Raw genomic sequence first — 20,954 nt, forward strand, 5'->3', positions numbered from 1 at the left:
TGAAGTTGAACCACTGGTTGCATCAACTAGAAGTTTATTTCAATGTCCATCAGATTGAGGAAGGGAAAAATATTTCATTCGCGGGCCTAAAATTAGAGGGCCATGCACTGACTTGGTGGGAGAGCCACATGGAAACCCTGAGGTTGGAAGGAGAACCTCCAGTGACTGAGTGGGAGGATTTGAAAACCCTCATTAAGTCAGAGTTTTATCCCATTGGGTAGGTAGAGGACCCATGGATCTCATGGCATTACTTCAAGCAAAAGTCGAGCCAAAGCGTGCAAGAGTGCACCACGGAATTCAGAAAGATGGTTATAATATTGGGTATCTCTCCAAAGAACCCACATGTACTCCTCAAGCATCTGGGGGGTCTGCACCGCCATTTGTGTTAGCAAGTGATGATATTCAAGCCCAAATCGGTGGACGAGGCTTGTGTGCAGGCACAATACATGGAGAACATAGGCCTAAAGAGAGTGCAATCAAGTGGATCGAAGCAGAAAGAGCAACAAGACGCTTCTAAGGAGGGAAAGAAGAAGCAAAAAAGGGGAAAAGATAAAAAAAAACGACATCCACAACAAACCAGTGAAAAGATCCTAGCAACCACTGCAACATTGATGGCCATACAAAGGAGAAGTATTGGAAGTTTCATCCAGAGTTAAACCCGACCAAAAAAAAAAAAAATGTAATAAGAAGAAGAATCTCATGGCCACTAATTCAAGCAACCAAGTTGAAAGTAGCTCGAACATGGACGAGAAGATCGTTTGTACATCAGTGCAGAAGGAGGTGAATTTAAGTAGCCTTCAGTAGTAAGAAGAGAAAGAAATAACCAAACTCTTCCATATAAAAATGCAGGTCAAGAAGACAAATATTGATGCTCTATTTGACTCAGGATCACAGAGGAATCTCATTGCAGCAGATTTGGTCAAGAAGTTGGGGAAGGAAATTCGTGATCATCCAAACCCATATCCACTGGGATGGGTAAATAAGGATGCAGAGTTGAAGGTAACTAAACAATGCAAAATTAGATTTACTATCAGTGTTGATTTTATTGATGAAGTAGATCTAGATGTGGTTCCCCTTGATGTATGTGGAGTCATGTTTGGGAGTCTATACATGTACATGTGTGATGCAATATTCATGGGAACAGCCAACCAGTGTCGACTCATCTATTATAGAAGCAAGTGAGGTAAAGAAACACTTGCAACAGTTGTTGGAACAGAGTATCATTCGACCGAGTACATCACCATGTGGGTCACCCATCATCATTCTGTCGAAGAAGGATGGGACTTGGCGGATGTGTATAGATTACAGTGCATTGAACAAAATCACGCTCAAGAACAGATACCCCCTGCCCAAGATAGATGATTTGTTGGATTAGTTGCAACAAGCAAAGTACTTCACCAAGTTGGACTTGAAGTCTGGATATCATCAAGTTTGAGTCAAAGAAGAAGATACCTAAAATACCACCTTCAAAACCATGCAAGGTTTGTATGAGTGGTTAGTCATGCCATTTGGCCTATGTAACGCACCAACTGCATTTATGAGATTGATGAATGATATATTTCACCCTTTTATAGATTGATTTGTTATTGTTTATTTGGATTATATACTGGTATGTAGTGCTACCTGGGAGGAGCATTTTTCACATTTGACGCATGTGCTGGAAACATTGAAGTAGCACCAGCTGCTAGCAAATCTCAAGAAGCACGAGTTTTCGCAACAGTCTTTGGTGTATCTGGGTTATGTGATTGGTGGAGGAGAATTGAAGATAGATCCTTCCAAGATGGAGGTCATCATGAAATGGTTGGTGCCTATTAATGTTTCTAACGTCAAGAGTTTCATTGGGGAAGCACAGTACCTGAGGAAATTCATAACCTCATTTTCAGCAGTAGCAACACTGCTCCACGCCATAACAAGTGGCAAGAGTTTCCAATGGGAAAGGTCAACAAAAGGCTTTCAGGGAGCTAAAGAAGAAGATCATCCAAACACTAGTTCTAGCATTACCAAACTTGCAGCAACCCTTTGAAGTGGAGACATATGCAAGTGGTTATGCTATGGGAGTTGTCTTGATGCAGGGAAGAAGGCCTGTATGCTACCATTCTGAAGTATTTCATGGGGCGGTCCTTAACTACCTTGACTACAACAAGGAGCTTCATGCCATCGTGCAAGTTGTGAAGAAGTGGAAGCACTATCTGATGGGAAATGAGATAGTAACCCACACGGATCACTAGTTGTTACAGTACTTGCAAGCCCAAAGTAAACTACAACAGACCAGACATTACAAGTGGATGGGATTTTCACAACGGTTTCATTTGGTGATCAAGTATAAGAAGGGCAGCACAAACAAGTTGGCCAACATGCCTTCAAGGCCACCAACATCAAATATTACAGTTTTGGGGACTCTTATGCACATGGATCCATTCACCTGTGATGCATATAGAGAGGCATATTCAAAGGATGAGGACTTTAAGGAGGTGTATCACCAGTTGTAGAGTCAGAGTCATGTGCACAATGGCGATAGCACCGTTGACTACCATCTCCAGGATGGGTTACTCTACAAGCTGGATAAGTTATATGTTCCTATAGGTGAGTGGTTGCAGCTGATTAGAGAGGCTCACACCTCCAAGGTTGCAGGGCACTTTGGTGTACGAAAGACCGTGGCTAACTTGCAGAGGTATGTGTATTGGCCCAAGATGCGAGAGAAAGTAGCTAGGTTCATAAGAGGATGTACGCTTTGTTGTACCAGTAAGCCTAGTAATAAGAAACAGTGTCTATATCATCCCTTACATGTACCTACTCGTCCTTGGGAAAGCATTTCCATGGACTTTGTGGGAGGTTTTTCAACAACCAGGAAGGGGCATGACTACTTGTTCGTGGTAGTTGACAGGTTCAGCAAGAAGCGTGTTCTAATGCCTTATCAAAAGACCATCAATGGGCAAGAAGCAGCAAACATGTTCTTTGGACAGGTCTGGGTGCACTTTGGGATACCAAGAAGCATCATTTCAAACAGAGATACAAGATTTCTCAGTGCATTTTGGACTACATTGTGGGAAAGTTGGATACGAAGTTGAAGAGATCTACAGCATTCCATCCACAAACAGATGGGCAAATAGAAGTAGTCAACAAGACTTTGGTGCAAGCTTCTAAGGGGATACAACCAGAAGCATCTGAAGACCTGGGATGAAAATATGATATATATACAATATTCTTACAATAGAGTAGTCCACACTTCTACAGGAAAGTCCCCATTTGAAACTTGTTTTGGATATTTGTCGTCTTCACCATTGGACATTGCATATGGGCAACAAGGAGGAGTGAGGGAAGATATTAAAGGAGATGCTTTGAAGGCTGAAAAATTTATAAAGAAAATCCGACAAATCCATCTACATGTACAAGAAACACTGCAGAAGTCGCAAAAGAAGTATAAGGCCAGGCATGATCAGCACATAACATAAAAACCATTCAAGATAGGAGACAAAGTATGGTTACTGTTGAAAAATGAGAGGTTGCAAGGACCTGGTAAGAAAATCAAGGCTTTGAGGTATGGTCCCTTTGAGATACTAGAAAAGGTGGGTGATAATGCCTATTGACTTAGTTTACCACCATATATGTGCATTTACTTAGTTGTAAATGTGGAGAATTTGAAACTCTATGAGTCTTCCATGCTAGATCACGAAGAGGAACAAATCCTACCTTCTACCTTCTGTGGAGGATTTGGCACCAAATGCTCAGGCAGATTTGACAGAAGATACAGTTTTGCAAAAGAGGTCCAGAACTACAAAACAGGGGTAGTGTGACCTTTGGCAGATTGTGTTGAAAGGATGACCTTCAAGCAAAGCTAAATGGTACACCAGAGAGAAGGTGGAGGAAAAAATTCTTAAGGTGGAGGAAAAAGTTTCTTACCTCATTCAATAGAAGCTTTTGGGGACCAAAAGCATCCCAAAATAGGGAGGTGTGATCTAGATTGGATCATTATATTGTTTGTCATCCATCTCAATGCATTCAAAGTGGAAAAAGTGGAGGAATCAGCTCATGGGACCATTTTTACCAGCAAGACCCAATTTGGCGAAACGATATCTAAACCCTTTCGAAAGCGTTTTGAGGCATCAAACTACATTTTTTGGGGTGAAATTTGGAACTTTAGCGCAACACCTTTTCATGTCATTCTACACATAGAGATCTTTCTAACTATGTAAGAAGTGCGTCAATTGAAGTACGTATGCCAAATTTATGCCACTTGAAAGTTGGTCTTCCTATTCTCACACCTATAATTCGAGAGGATGTCGTGTCAGCCCCCATTATTCATGGAAAAGGGGTTAGCCACATGTTTTTTATGTAAAAGACTCTAGAAGAGTTTATATTGTAACTCTAATTAAGAGTTGATGTAGTCAAACTTAACCACTAGTAGGCTATTGAGATGTGTTATAACCGAGCCACTAAGAGGAAGAGGCATTCCATTTTTTAGAGAGCATTTTGTTCCATAGTTGAACAAAGAAAGTGAGGAGAGATAGGAGGTAGAGCACAAAAAGAGAATTTGTGCACTGTAACAACCCACGGACCACAGACCTTACTTCTTTGTACCTGGAACCATATTTCTAGACAGAGAAAGGGAGTGAAGCGACCTCACCTTCAAGCCGAGTTTTCTCTCGAAAGGGTTTCCCATAACATATTTTGTGTCTTGTGTGTGTGTGTGCGCACGCGTATTTTGTCGTTCTCTATTTTTCTGCATAATTTTCATTCGCATGCATGCATTAATTGCAATAAAATCTACAGATCTTAAAATTTAATAAAATTGTAATAGTGTAGAATCTCATATTTTTAATATAATATTATCATATATGTTGTGACGAACTGTCCAGTAAAATATTCACGGCAGTTTACGAATCATGTAAATACTAGGTTTGATCTGAAAATGGGGCACTTAGGCTTCTTGTTTAACTTACAAGAACCTCTCCCACTTCCAAAGCTTTAAATATTCCCAAGTCTTATTGCTTAACCAATGCGGAATAAAAATACTTGAAATTATAGGTGCATGCTTATATTTATTGTTGGTCGTTTATGTGCTTTAGAATCTGTTGTTTATGCTAATATGTAAATACATACAATAAATACTAATGCAGCAATAAACAAAACACACAGAATAGCAATTTAATTAGGAGTTCACCCAAAATTCTTGGGCTACATCTCCGTGAGCTCTAGTCAACTCAACTAGGCTCTCTAGGATTATGGTATAAATCCTTTTTAGAAGCTCTAGGCTCAACTCCCACTGTTTTGCACAAAAACAGTGGCTTCAGACACCACGTCATTCCCTGGCTCTTGAAGCTCTGGCTCTTGGCTCTGACTCTGGCTCTGGCTTCTTTGGCCCTCTATCAGTTTGCAGTTCTCTTGGCTTTTCACTTGACTTCCAACTGACTCCCTTGGTTGTTCTTTTTCCTTCTGCGCTACCTCTTTTTGCTCTTTTTCACCTTAGCTTCCTGCTTTGGCTTCGCTTTCAGCAACAACCTTCAACAACCCTTGTCTCTGTCGTTCTATGGCTTTTTAAGCCAAATCGGTGCTGTCGATTCATTTTCCCTCTCGGGCTCTCTGGCTCCCTGCTTTGGTCCCGCTCAAATCCCCTCTCTGAGCGTTAGCAATCATTGCTAAACGCCCTCTTGGATGGTGGCCATCTGTACTGTAACGGAAGGGGCCATCGGGCCTTTGAAATCCCCAAATTTTGGCATTCTCAGCTTAAACAGGAAAATACACTAAACACGGTTAAAATCCACAGAGAACATTGTTCATCAGACTTCAAATCTTCATAAATGCGCACTATATCCCTATCGAGTCCGCCTGAAATCGCTTATCGCAAGTCGCAATGCCCATTCCATGGCTTCCCTTTTGTATTTCAAAAATACATTAAAACGTTGAAAATCCCACAAAATGGCCTTATGGCAAATTTGAAATATTATTCATTTGCATTTAGGAACCCCTTCGAGTCCAAATTCATCGCATCGACGCATTCCTTCACTTTTCGTTTATCAAAAGAAATATGCGAAATTACACATAAAACTGCGTTTTGACGGACTTCAAAATATATCAATTACCGCCTATGGCCCCGTCGGTCCAACTATCGCATCGCATATATACATATATATGGCCCCGCGTCGTTGCGTAGCTCCGATGCGATATTGCGATGAGACTTGTCGCAATCGCATATCGCACATACCCTGAGCCATTTAATGTGCGCTCCACTATAATCATTGATTGCAATATCGCGATCGCAATAATCATATAACCTGATCCAATATCCTCTGCCTGCCACCGCTGATTGCAATTTGCCGATCGGATCTGGACCACTGATCAACCAGCTCCGACAACTCCTGTTCATTGTTGGTTTAATCCTCCGATAGCCCTGTTTTTGGTCATTTCTTTGTGTTTTTGCCTCTTTTTCCCAAAGAACAAAGACATCTTCTTTCTGCAATAACTTTTGCATTCTAAGTCTATTTTTGTCCATTCGAGTTGCGTTGGATTCAGAATGAGATCTCTACAATGAGACTACTCCTGAAAGCAACCTGCGACTTTCATTTTCCTCTAATCTACAAAGGATTTGTGCCATTTGGCACCCTTTACCTCTTATATGAAGTCTTTCAGACTTAGAGATTTATCCAGGATCCATTTTGGATCAAGGCTTCAAACCACAATGAGTTGTCAATGTGTTTTGGTGAGGAAACAATGATTGGTTGGTAAGAAACATAAGGCAATAACAAACAACTACACAAATCAACAATAACAACCTCAATAAGCAAGATAGTTTTAACCACATAAACATTGGTGCCCTACACTTTGTGTATGAACATTTGTCTCAAAGTCCTTGAATTATGTGAATATACCCCTTTTTTAAGAAATTCAAAGTTGAGAAAAGATAATTGTGGTTATATCATCATACCCTTATTCAATAACCAAGCTAGCTATTGTTTTGTGTTGCATGCTTGAAATAATGACCAATTACAACTCAAATGAGGCAACCACTTGGAGGGATTTATAGAAAAGCTATTCCCACTCTAGCTTTATTCATAGCAACCATTTAAAATGAAAAATATTCTAGCCAAAAGAATCATACATTTATGATCATTTTCATATCAAACAAAAATCAACCTATGAAGTGCAAACCAATTGATTTGTGTGGGGTTTAGTCTCCAACAACTCTCAAGTTCAAATCTCATTGGAGGAGTTGAGGGTGGGAGCCAATTATGGGGTATAAAAACTGCCCCACAAGCTATTCAAGCTTCACCAAGTCTCTCACAATCCGGGAGACAGCATCCCGTAGTTGAATAGATAGTTCTTCCATCCAACATATGGGCTAACCCCAGCCCAAACTCAAGCTAGTTCTGACATATAATTTAAAAATATATATATCAGAAAAACAAAACAAAACAAGTCTTCATCATCTTACATATACACTAAATGTTATTTGTCCACAATCTTCTACATAAACATCACATAAGTTTTAACATTTTTTTCTAATATAATCAAGTTAATTGTGATGGTTAGTACATGTTATAGTGTGAAAATTAATAAACACTAGGCTGTCAACCCACAATGAGTTGTCACTGTGTTTTGGTAATGAAACAATGATTGATTGGTAACAAGCATAGGTAAGGGAATAACAAACAATTGTTTTACAAAACAATAACAGTCTTGATAAAGCAGGATAGTTTTAACCACGTAAACATTGATACCCTATACGTTGTGTATGAACGCTTGTCTCAAAGTCCCTGAATTATGTGAATATGCATTTTTTAAGAAATTCAAAGTTGAGGAAAGACAAAATTGTTGTCATGTTATCATACCCCTATTCAATAACCAAGCTATCCATTGTTTTTGAGCTGCATGCTTGAAACAATGGCCAATTACAACTCAAATGTGGCAACCACTTGTAGCTATATATTGGTTTTGAGCTGCATGCTTGAAACAATGGCCAATTACAACTCAAATGTGGCAACCGCTTGTAGGTATTTATAGAAAGATAGTCCCACTCTACCTTTATTTATAGCAACCATTTAACATGAAAAATATTCTAGCCAAGAAGAATCACCTATTTATGATCATCTTTATATCAAACAAATCAGCCTATGAGGTGTAAACCAATTGGCTTGTGTGGAGCCAATTTACCTTGGGGAGCAACTTTGACTAACAAGAAAAATGGCTATTTATGATCATCTTTATATCAAACAAATCAGCCTATGAGGTGTAAACCAATTGGCTTGTGTGGAGCCATCTTGGGGAGTGACGTTGACTAACAAGAAAAATGGCAGATCGTAGTACCAAAATGCAAGTGAAAGGAAATGGTCTAGCACAGGTTACAGAAGGGGCTAGGTCAAGTGCCACTATTGGGACATAACAACAATGTTAAAGTATCAAAGGCCTACAAGAAAGTTAACCAAACAAGGGTAACCAGCCCTTCCCCAAAATGGGTAACCAAACAAGGGTAACCAGCCCTTCCCCAAAATGGGTAACCAAACAACAAAGGAAACAGCTGTAGAAGTCAATGATAAAAGAACTACGAGAAAGTTAACGATGAGAGATCAACAGCATTACATAGAAATATCAAATACTGGGAGGTGAAAGGAGGAATAAGAAACAATAATAGCAGATTCTACAAGTTTCACCACATCCAAATTGAGCCAAAATCAGCAGACCGAGCAAGAAATATACTACAAAGCGTCCAAAGGTCAACATATGGATATTACACTAAATTCAGTAGCGGAAGCAAAAGGCCAACATATGGATATTACATTAAATTCAGTAGCGGAAGCATGTGGATAGGCGTTCAAACGTTCTATTAGTGCTGATTGTATGCAACAAGGAGACACGAGTGGGAAAACTAATACAAAGGTCACTAGCAAAGGTACCATTGGTCATTAAAAGTTCATGAATACTGAGAGATCATACAATCTATTACACAAGAAAGAAAACAGGAACAACTCCCTTTAACTTTGAAAAGCTCTACTTCTGTTTTGCTGCTATCTCAGGTTCAAGAGCAATAAGAAAAGGAGCACATAAAATTGTATTTTAAAAGAAAGGTTGAAACAAGGTCTGTGAAACTCATAACTGTCAGGACTGGTCAACAAGATTCTTGCATAACACAATTGAAGCCTCATTAGCTGAGTTATGTGCATGCCATTCTAGGCCATCAGCAGCAATATGATGGGATTCTGGACCAAGCCCAAAAATAAAGCCTACAAATTAGGGAAAAAAAATGTTTAAAGGTAAATTTATGAGGAACACCTAGTGTTGAAATATCTTAGAAAATTTAGAGAACTCTGGCAAGGGTCAATACGTTAAAAGCAACAAAAGACGTTACAAGAATTAATTAGCAGCAAGGATGCAACAGCAATGGGCCAAACAAAAGATCTGGTCAACAAGCATACACTAGTGAATTTGAAGGACAGTCTAGCACCGTGTTTGGATTCTGGAATGACCATAGCAATAGAGGATTCCATCCCTGCCATGAGTGATCACTCCAAAGAACATGAAGGTCACCCCAAACTTTAGATCTCTAAGTGGAAGAGGAAGAAAACCAAAAAATGTAACCAAATGCAGTTGGTTCGTTAGAAAATGCAGTTAGATTCATTATTATGAGTCTTGAGATTGCTTCATAAATTTGGATATAATGAACTATGAGAGCTGTGCACACTGCAGGCAGACAGATAGCTGACAGTGAGAATTCAATTAACGAAATGAGTTGATTGAACTGAATTCAGCATGTTGTTTGACATGACTGCTATGTTATTGCAATTATATGTATGTTCAATCCCCCTTTACTATAATATGTTGAACCAATCTAGCAGTGTTTCTTACTGTTACTAGTCGAACCAATTTAGGATAAGCACATTATCAGATATTGCATTGCATGTGCACAAGAGAAACATAAATTCTCATATTCTGCATAATTATAATGGCAATGGTAATAACTAGTAAGCCAATACTATAGGTATAGCATTGAAACAAAATTGCAAGCAGAGCAGTAAACAACAATTAACAGTCAAATGCGCCTGGTGATTGTAAGATGTGGCCAATTGACTAACAACTCGCTTTGTGATAAGTAGCTTGGACATTCTTGAAAGCCCTCTTGGACATTGTCACATCCATTAAATCTACGAATTAATGGTTTCAAAACCCTGTTTAAACTTTAAACACAACTTTTCCTCATATTTCCAATAAGTTTTCCTTAATTGGGAAAACCCACATCCCTCAAAGGCCTCAACAAGTATCTATATTCTCCAAAACTCTGTACATAGCAACTGCTTCCCTACATGTGATAACTGGTCAAGCTGCAACTCCATAGCGCATTACTACCATGTGGAACTCATACAGACCTATGATAGCTACAACTCCATGATGCATATGACAACCCCTTCTAGAGGTAATTTTCAAGCAGTGATACAAATTATACATACCTACACCTCTCTCAGAAAACCCTATTATCAGTAATAAGGTATTACTATCCCAATCCAAAATATAATCCATATATGTTCATAAGGAAGAAAGCACATCAAGCTGGTAGTCTTGCATTGGATCCTTAAAACCTGTATCACGTTCTGCTTTTGTGCACAGCAGAAAATAAGTAGCTTCTGCACTTATGTAGATTGTATTATGCAGGTTTAACTCCATCTGGACAAGACAGAATATTCTGGTCACTAAGAAGCCTCTGAAATCGTGCGAGCCGATTTTGCAAGCTTAGTATTCCAGCTGCCTTTTGCGAAAGAATATCAGTCAATTTGGAAATGTATTTATCTATCTGGTTTCCCGGTTGATCCACTTCAGACAGCATCTTCATTTCCTGCACATAAACGTAACTCCATAAAATAATCAGTTCTACTTAATAATATGCTACTCTACTCAGGAAAGGAACAGCTAAGGTTCAAAGACATAATATGTAGTGTTGAATACAAGCCCTACACCAAGGTGCCTGTACACATAAGGGAACCAAAGCAAAATTGACTACGCAATAGTTAATAAAGATCCCAGTTGATCATAATTATTGACTAAAGAAGAAATTGCTTCATTGAGCTTTCGTAAGTATATAATTATGAAAATAAATGTATCTCCAAGTTCAAACAGTTTAGCTCACCTCCATAACAATATTTATTGTGTCTTCAACTTGTTTGCGATGAGCAACCACAAGATCCTCCTCTTCCTACCATCGTAGGAAACAAAGACAATGTCATTGCTCATAGACCATAATTAACATTACAAATACAAGGCTGTTGCAATCAACAAAACCATACCTTAAGAATGGCATCAAGTTCCTCGTCAGGATCCAAAATATCCATATCTGAATCTACTGTATCCCTGGACTTTAATCTTGTATGGATTGCACCAGAAATATCTCTTTGCCTCCTATCAGCAGCTACATTATTATTCATCTTTATTGCTTCTTCTCTCGGATTCTGATTGTAATATCTATCAGCTTTGCCCTTCCTCCAAGATTGGAAAGGAATTTGCTTGTCTTGCTCCTGTGACTCCTCAGCAGTGGAAGGATCATACCCATTGACAACAGCATTATTATTGTTCATTCTTGCATCTGAATATGCTGAAGAGAGATTGCTATCATCGCGTCCACTTGGGGGACCATGATCCATTGTAAAATGCTGGTAAGTCTCACCATCTGACTGTTTATGCCAGCCAAATCTATTGCAATCACTTTGAAGATCCAAGCTATTGTTTTCAGAAGTGTGCTGTGAAAGCAATGATGACGACAATGGTAGAGTCAGTGGAGCACTAGATGACTCTCTCAGTGTTGTAGCAGGAGAGCTCATATCCTTCTTTGAATTGTTAGATTTTGAAAGACTCTTAACCCTGCATTAAAAACAGATATCTGCTGTCAATGGGAAACAATAATGTAATCCCACAGAATGAAGATGTCATTACTTCATTTTTTCAAGTATTCTCACCTGTCAGCATATCTTAGTGTGTTCAGGGTGTGTTCACAAGAGCCTGAGTTTGGAGAAATACAGGATATCATGACAGTGCGTGAGTCGCCAACAAATGAATCTCGTAGTACTTCTGTTAGCTTGCTCCCTCTAAATGGAATGTGAACTTGATCATTATCTAGAGCACGTATGCATTCTTTCAAAGCAAGCAAGCTCTTATTGATCTCCGCTCCTTCCATTCTGCAGGGCAAACAGAATTGCCAATAGCAAATTAGAACTTTAACCTTATCTAACAAAACCAAACTTCCCTATTAAAAACTGAAAACTTTTTTCACAGAAGAAACCCTAAAAAAAAGATATATATATATATATATATCTTTGTTAGCTGACAAGATATATATATATATACATATCTTGTGTGTGTGTGTGTATATATATATATATACACAAGTTACTTGACGCACCCGCCCCTTGTATCCTTTGTGTCGGACACGACACGAGCCTGGCACATGTCAGACACAAATTTGACTCATGTCCTGTGCCGTTTTTGACATGTGTCAGGCTTGTGTCATGATTTTCGTACACGTGTCTGCTTGTTTTTGCCCCTGTTTTTCACTCATGCAGTCACATTTTGGGAGCTGTGGGAGTGTGAATAAAGGAGAGTTACCAGTTTTAGGAGTCAAAGTGCTGGTAAGTGGATTTGCCATCCATACTTTTTTTTATTTTTGCTCCAGCAGCCTGTTTTTCCTACAGCAATTTGTTTTTCTTACAGCAATCTGTTTTTTCTTCATATCACAGCAATCATGACTCAATCAAGGGCAGTGTGAATAAAGGAGAGTATCCAGTTATAGAGGAGTCAAAGTGCTGGTAAGTGGATTTGCCATCCATATTTTTTTATTTTTGCTACAGCAGTCTGTTTTTCCTACAGCAATTTGTTTTTCTTACGGCAATCTGTTTTTTCTTCATATCACAGCAATCATGGCACAATCAAGGGCAGTATTAATAAAGGAGAGTAACCAGTTTTAGAGGAGTCAAAGTGCTGGTAAGTGGATTTGCCATCCATTTTTTTATTTTTGCTACAGCAGTCTGTTTTTCCTACAGCAACTTGTTTTCCTTTCGGCAATCTGTTTTTTCTTCATATCACCGCAATCATGTCTCAATCAAGGGAAGTTGGAAAAGGGCAAAGGAAGGGGAGGAATGCCCCCATTGACAATGCCTCCCCCCCCCCCTTCAATTTTATCAGGGTCTGCAAGAGCTTCATTTGTTGGAAGTGGGACTACAATTGCTGTCAATTTATTGTGCGTTTGTCAATTATCGTCATTGACGTAGTACTAGTTGTATGTATGATGAAATTTGTATCATCATGTAAATATTTTAGTTTCTAAATTGAATCTTTGTCTATATTTCATTTTTGTGTGCAATTCATTAATTTGTGTCACATGTTGGATACTCGGATTTCCATGTCCTTCATGTTCTTTATATTCCATACTAGTAATATATATGTTTTGGTCTTTGAGGGCTCACACAAGGTTCAAAGCCAACACTTACTTTGGTAAAGTGAAGTACAGTTCACAAAGAAAATGAGTATTCTAATAATGTCCTAAAATCACAGCACATAGTATACCGATCAGAAGGCTTATTTGCAAACCTTGTTTGGCGATCATTATCTGTGGTATCAGCACCACGCTCACTTCCAGCAAGATCTATGAATGAGAGTTTCCCAACCAAACGAGCAGGCTTTGATTCACTGCCATCAACTGATCTTTTGATGACAAGTTGAAGAATTGCATGAGAACGTGATGACTCCTCATTTGCTCCTGTTGTGCCAGTGCTCCTAGAAGCATTTCCTTTTTCAATGAAATCTTTGATAGTCTCCACATCATATACTCTGAACTCTTGCAGGCCCACAATACAGACTTGCTGTTTGCCATCTTCTCTCATGCAAAGCTTCCTGTACCCAAAATAAAGGTCATCCAAGGGAACCATTTTTAGGAATATTGCTTTAATCTTATTCATCAATGAACATCCCTAGAGGTGAAAAATCCCAAAATTATGATAGGTTGAAACACAACCTCCTTTCACTCAGTAGATCATAAAGCTTGCCACCATAAATTTCAAAGAAACTGAAGCACAATTGATATCCTTGATTTTTGTAAACTTGGTCCATTAATCTCAGAATGTCCTGGGAGGCCTTCAGTGGCAAGGGCTGCATGGTAAAAGTCTTTCCGCTGCCTGTCACATAACAAGGTCAAAACAAATGTTTAGGTGAATACATGGAAGTGCTTGAATGTTTATTTCTAGATAGAGAAGTGAAATTTGAATGAGCCTATGCAACAATACAGATCAAAAGACCACATTGTCCCCAAGATGTAAGGCCCTTTTTTCTGGCTACTAGCAGGTTCTTCCGCACAATAGATGAATCCCAGTGTTGTGATAACAGTTCAAATTAGTATTGTGGGACTTAATATGGAATGTCATCTGCTGGAGAAATACAACGGTATAATGATATCAACTGTTATACCACTGTTATAACAAATGATCTTAACCCTGTTATAAAGATATAGGCTGGCAATAACGACTTAGTATGCAATGACCACTGCTGGAAAACTTCACCTTTATCTGTTACTATGACTTAAAGCATACTATAAAATGAAATAATCATTACAATACATCCCAGAATAGAGATGAGATGGGCACTTTAACATTGATAAGATCACAAGAAATAGAATACAACAGAAATACTTGCCTGTTTGCCCATATGCAAAGCATGTTGCTTTAGTCCGTTGAAATATTGCTGGAACAATGGGTTCAACAGTCACTCTGTACACCTACAAAACAAACAAAGAAGTATGGGAAGTTATTACATATGTCAATGTCCATGCTAACATACCGTAGTCCCCAACCAACAGTTTATTCAAAATGTATAGAAAATCATAAAAGTATATCACTTGGGGTGTTAGCTGACCTCATCGTTAGACACTTGGTCATCTAACACTGCATCAAAAACAAATTCATGTTTCTCAACATATGCAGTCAAGTCCACCTGCAATATAAAGGCATATTGTAGTTTTTAGAAATAAAAGCACATTTCAAGCAAGACAAATCTTGAGTCTTGACCTTCCGTATAGGAGTATGCCTTCGAGATTTACTTTAAATCATAGACAATATTAAAGTCAAGCAGTAAAGAATTAGAAGACTATTATTCATATGAGGACCAGTCAAATAGCAGCTTGCAAAGGGTTTCTTCTGCAAGCAACTAAATTCATCTAGAATATCACAGGAGTGAATAATTTAGAATTAGACAATAGCATTCCCAGAGCAAAAATGCACAGCTCACTTTTAATAGCATTTATTCATCTTTGATACTTGAGCATTCAAATTGTCAACATTTCCTTCAGGATTTGAGAACCTTAGCATTTGAGAGAGACAGATGAGCTTTCAACTTTTATTTATGCCCCTAAGAAGCCTAAAGGGATCGATAGAAACAACTGAAGATCGAGATAAGAATTGAACACATCATCAAGATAGAGTACATAGAACATATTCATTCTAAAACAAACCAAATTCAAGATAGTCAAAATCAGAAGGAAAAAAATAAAAAATAAAATACAAGTGTTTAGCATGGGCAAGACATTGTCAACGACGAATCCACTTGTAGGATAATCTGCCATAAAAACAACCAACCTTAAGCTTAGTCTCGTGAACTGTAAGAGAAGTATGGTTTGGTTCAATGGTTATAATATCTTCTTCTTTCTTAGAAATCTCCTTTTTGTTGAGAGGCCTTTTACGAACCTGTTAAACAACCAACATCACATATGTTGCAAAACCAATGTGTGAGAACAAAAATTCGTGTCACAATAAAAATAACAGCAAGCTCATCTCAAATGACATGATTGCAGAGGATCGGTGGAAATCATTATATTCACTATCTTATTTCATAGTTTATGAATTCATCGTCAATCCTCCAAACAAATACACTTAACATCCTTGTGAGAAACATGATGGCTGCAGGTAAAAGAGACTAACAAAAGGAAATAAGAAGTTCCAGGTTGAATCTATTAATATGAAGCTGCTAAAACTAAAGAAAAAGTGAATCCAAGTTACCACAACTTTGATTTTGGCCCCTGCACCAGCTTTCTCTCTATCACTAGGGACACCTCTTAGCATGCCACTATCCAATGGAACCCTCATTCTGTTAGCTTGTTGCTTACTGCCAGATGAAAATACATCAGAATCAATTTCAAGTTCCCTCTCGGCTAATGAAATGAAAGGAGAGCTGGTATCATACAACCCCGGTACAGATGCCTGCATGATAAGGAAGTGTACATGAGATGACAATACAGAGCACACACAACAGAGTCGGTTGGCCCTTCAAGTAAATTTCTATACTCCATTCCAGCAAAATAACAGTTCTAACAATGATATTATAATCGGATTCTCTAAGTGTCAAAATGATATCTAAATAGAATGTACAATGTTGATGAAGTTTGAACCCATTTACACAAACCAAATCTAAATAGCACTATAATTTTCTCAGCATTTCTACCCATTGTAGTCCATCAGTGAATGGATCAAATTAATAACTAATGCCCCCTTCGACCAAAGGACTATAGACCTTATATTAGAATTTGTATTTACTTATCAAGACACTGAGATATGCATTATAGAATGTATGTGATAAGATTTCCCAACATGCATAGATGTTCTGCATGTAGTAGCGACTGGGTAACATCTGTCATTGGGTGCCCATAGCTTGGCGATTACCTTGGATGTAGTAAGTCAACCGTACACAATGGAGATCAGTGATTTAATTTCCAAGGAATCGTGCTACAAGCCCGACTCAATAAGGCAAGGCAACGAGTCATGGAAACGGATCTTTGAATACTCTGATACAGACTATGATCCGGGATTAACATCAGAAGAGACTTCCATGCAAGGCAGGCGAGATTGAATGTTTACTCAATGGCAATAATTAGTAGATTTGGATAATTCAAAAACTTTCATGGCCCCAGAGTATAAACCCTTGGATTTCAAAATTTGAGGGATTTATCATATCTGTGGAGCATAGGCCCTGTATCAATTGGCAGGTTTGAGAATAGTGGGTTCATGCTAATGGTTAATGGTTCTCTATAGGCAACAACTGGTATCACTTTCAAACTTTTCGAAGCCATTTCACTTGCAAAGGCAGCATAGGCCCCACGACAAAACAGAGATATTTCCAACAACACAAAAAATACAATAACGTTGTCAGCTATAGGAGGCAAAGCTCTGACACTTACCTCAGGCAAGAGCTCAGTGTCAATGGAGTGTAGGTCCAAAATACCAGGACTCAATTCACTTGGGGATAGTCTACCATCCACGTTCTTCTGACTTGAAGACCTTGAATAAACTGGAGGAGTTGAAGGCTCAGAATAGAGCTCTACACCACCATTCGCAGCCCTGTTTGTTTTGTACATCCTCGACTTGCTGTCAGCTGCTTGAATACCATAGTTTGTATAATCCTGCTTCACAATTTCAGCGAAGCACATCAGGCGCCGTCCATTATTTTGATTGATTACAAAGAAGGGAATGAACCAACCTGCAAGTTGGCAGCAGATGCCAGATGTTGAAGGCCAGCAGATTGCAGCAGCTTCCCAAACATAGGGTCACCAGAAGCCTCCATGTTGTGGTGGCGTATGTTCTGCATTGCAGCGCTTGTCTGCTGCATTTGTCTTCCTATCATGCTCACAACTGGGGATTCTAATCACCCTCAATATATTCCAGAGAGGCTTCGAACAAGTCCGAACCAATACAAGCCTGCCCCCAAAACTGTGATCAGAGCAGCAGTCTAAGTACAAACATACACATTTAGAATGATCAATCCCAAAAATAAGATTTTCCAATAGATATTCTAAACAAAAGGAAAAAGCAGACGCGGCAGGCAGTGGAACAGCCTCAACCCCTTTTGCAGAGCTCAACTACAAAACCCATGAACACATTCGATAAACACAATGAGGAAACAATAATCAGCACACATTCCAAACAGCGCATATATCGCTAAACAATAGAGCATCATTCCAACCTCAGACTACAATTCCATATCCGGAACTTAGAAAATCAGTACAAACTCAATACTTCAAACGCAAATTCTGAGAATCGCCAAAGTGTACCCAAATGAATAGAATATATTAACAACTAAAGCCAGCGCCTGAGAAAATTCAAAATTAGAAGCAGGTTTAATAAAAACCAACAATGGGTTCTTACATGAGCAGTGTGTCAATCAGAATCAAGCAATCAGAAGACCTCGGGGCAGCATCTCCATCAAACAGCAGGGAAAGCAAAACTCATGCTCCGTACTTTTACAGGAAGTTTACAATAGTTAACAAAAGCGGGTACAAATGGAAGGGAATTCCAAGGAGAAGAGGGTGAGAAGAGGGTGAGAGGCAAGAAGAAGAATGGTGAGTGTATATAATAAGTTCCTCCTAACCCTGGTCCTCTTCTTAGTCGTTTCTGCCTTGCATCTCCTCTCCTATCCTCTGTTCAGAAGGCAGAAATTGACTCAAAATATAATTATTAAAAAGCATAAACATATTTTTCCTAATTCCTCGGTTTTCAAAATATGTAAAATCAAATCTAACGGCAAGGTCCAAGTGGGTCTTTTAATTCACCCGACGGGGGAGTTCCCATTTACCATAAGACAGACTTGACCAGTCTGACCGTTTCCAGTCCGAGAGACCCTGCTGTCCGTGCTGCGTTAAAGATCGTGTCTCTTAAAGAAATCCAACGGCGAAGATGACAAATGTGGAAATGAAATGATTAATCTGACTTATTACAATTTTTGGAAACAGAATTTGGATGTAATATAGATAATCTTAAGGTTTAGTTGAAATGGTTTAGAGTTAAAATGTGCTAGTTGTTGATTATTTTTCAATTCTTGTAAGGTTTGGTTTAGTTTAAATGGTTTAGAGTTAAAATGTTCTTCAATTCATTTATAACAGGGTCTTATAATCAAAACTAACCGTTTACTGATTTATCATCTACAAATATAAAAAACCGCGGTTTACTAATTTACCATCCAGAAAATATAAAGAAACCCTCCGAAATTTCTTATAAAGTTCATTCCAACTTCATATATATAATTTTAAAATAGATATTTAAATTTAAATTTACCACAACGAACCCTAATTGAATTCTCAACCCTGTCTGTATGGCTCGATCTCGCAATCCAATGGCAGGATTGACCCCACTGACGGGCAGGGTGATGAGTGGAGACTGTGAAGGTCTTCATTGATTGGAATTCGGGCCGTTTCCATTGTTGGTTGGGGCCGTGGATATGCTCCCGCGCGCCCTCCATCGTTTGAATGTCGGGCTGTGGGAGGGAAATTCAAGATTGTGATTCTCGGTGTTGGTGGGTGCTTTGAATAAACAAATATTTTACTGTTTGAATTTGAATTTTCTTCGTACAGTGAAATACTCGGCGTCCCCTTTGAATTTTTAGAAGTATCAGGTGTGAGTGGGGTTTATATGATATTGTATTTCAGGAACAGCCCATGTTTAAATTGGCCCCCAAGGAGGGGGCATAGCTGGCATGATCATTTTCCATAGGGAAGTCATTGATGCTAAGTCTGGCTAATTTATTTCTATGAAAACCCAGGGTTTATATCACATACATTGGCCCCCAAGGAGGGGAATAGCTGGCATGATCATTTTCCGCATGGAAGTCATTGATGCTAAGTCTGGTTAATTTATTTCTATGAAAACTGGTTTACATCACTCCTTAAATGGTGGGAAGGAAATCATTAGCATGATTGTAGATGTTATGTGGGGACGATGTTGGATATTTTGGTTAATGATTGATATTTATAAATAAAAAGTTATAAGTATGAAAAAAATATTTTTAAATGTTTTATATTTAATGTTATTAAATTATTTGTATTTATTAAATATGAACTATTGATAAATAAATAAAAAGTTATTATTTTAAGTTGGCTTGTTTTTTAAGATGAAGAAATGTTGACATAATCATTATAGGATGGACTTAGATGTTATTTATAGTTTAGTGATTTAGTTAAGGATATGAGTTGATATTATTTATGTTTTTGGGTTTTTATTAAGGATCTATATCTATTTCTATGCAAAAATGTGTTAATAAATATATGGTAATTGAGTTTAGCTTGGGTAGTAAGGAGGAATGATTATTATTCTCCTCACCCATGTTCAATTCTCATAAGTGATATATTAATTCTTAATTGTGGTTTATGTTAATGTGATTTTCACAAAGTGAAAGATTAAACAATCTAAGCACGGGAGACAAGTTTCTGATCATGTCCTAAGGTTTTGTCCTACTACCTACCATGGCAGTGTTAAGAGGGGGTCCAGGAGACCCCTCCTTCTGCGAAGTTCTCGCTGGCAAAGGGAAGGAAAAGTAATCCTCCTTTACCAAACTTACCTCACTCGACGCTTTCAAGAAGCAGGTTGTTAATAACTCGAGAGAGGGAGGGGCACAAAAGGGCTCGGACCATCAGCCAACCACTAAGTTTGCAAGCTCCAGTGGGAAGCACACAGTTCCACCACAAGCAGTCAATCCATGCAAACCAAAGATCAAGAAAATACCAACTCTAAAAATAGAGGATCTGGATGTAGTGGCATATAGAGAATACATGCAAGAGCACGTTGTCATTTGTAAATTCATGGGCTTCTGATCTACATAGAAATCTTTACACTGGTGGATCCAAGCGAAATGGAAGCCAAAAGGAGGGATCAAGCTCCAATTTTTATCAAAAGGGTTTTTCGCAGTGATTTTTAACCTGTTGGAGGACAAGGACCACATCTTTGAGAGAGGTCCCTATTTCATCAACTCAGCAGGCCTATATATGAGATTTTGGAAAGAGAACTTTACCCCCTGAAAGGAGGACTTCCCAAGGGTCCCAGTTTGGATCAGGGTTTACTCCCTGCCCACGAACTACCAGTTTCCATTTATCCTCAAAGGGTTGGGGGATACATTTGGAGAATATATTAAGATGTCGAAAGGCACCCATGTTGGGCGTTATGTATCCTATGGCC

At 38.6% G+C, this 20,954-nt stretch overlaps 1 protein-coding gene across 4 annotated transcripts; it reads right to left on the reverse strand.

Moving 5' to 3' along the window:
* Positions 1 to 10,071: 10,071 nt before the first annotated feature.
* LOC149258303 (kinesin-like protein KIN-13B) lies at positions 10,072 to 18,711 on the reverse strand. Of its 4 annotated transcripts, none has more exons than XM_089415107.1 (14): positions 18,583 to 18,711; positions 18,156 to 18,427; positions 17,491 to 17,708; positions 17,192 to 17,413; positions 16,017 to 16,217; positions 15,597 to 15,704; positions 14,878 to 14,955; positions 14,655 to 14,740; positions 13,985 to 14,140; positions 13,561 to 13,863; positions 11,934 to 12,152; positions 11,268 to 11,838; positions 11,111 to 11,176; positions 10,072 to 10,819 (listed from the first exon to the last, which is right to left on the reverse strand). In XM_089415107.1, the coding sequence occupies exons 3-14, from the start codon at positions 17,632 to 17,634 to the stop codon at positions 10,631 to 10,633; spliced, it is 2,343 nt and encodes a 780-aa protein (XP_089271233.1). In that variant the 5' UTR covers positions 17,635 to 17,708; positions 18,156 to 18,427; positions 18,583 to 18,711; the 3' UTR covers positions 10,072 to 10,630. The 4 variants fall into 4 exon arrangements, with proteins under 4 accessions (XP_089271233.1, XP_089271226.1, XP_089271230.1 ...); XM_089415100.1 differs by having other exon boundaries at positions 17,491 to 17,720; XM_089415104.1 differs by having other exon boundaries at positions 17,491 to 17,739.
* Between the last annotated feature and the right edge of the window lie 2,243 nt (positions 18,712 to 20,954).

Source organism: Pinus tabuliformis, chromosome 6 (assembly GCF_031772625.1).
Source record: "Pinus tabuliformis cultivar Carrire ecotype Pingquan chromosome 6, CPIR1, whole genome shotgun sequence".
NCBI lineage: Eukaryota > Viridiplantae > Streptophyta > Pinopsida > Pinales > Pinaceae > Pinus > Pinus tabuliformis.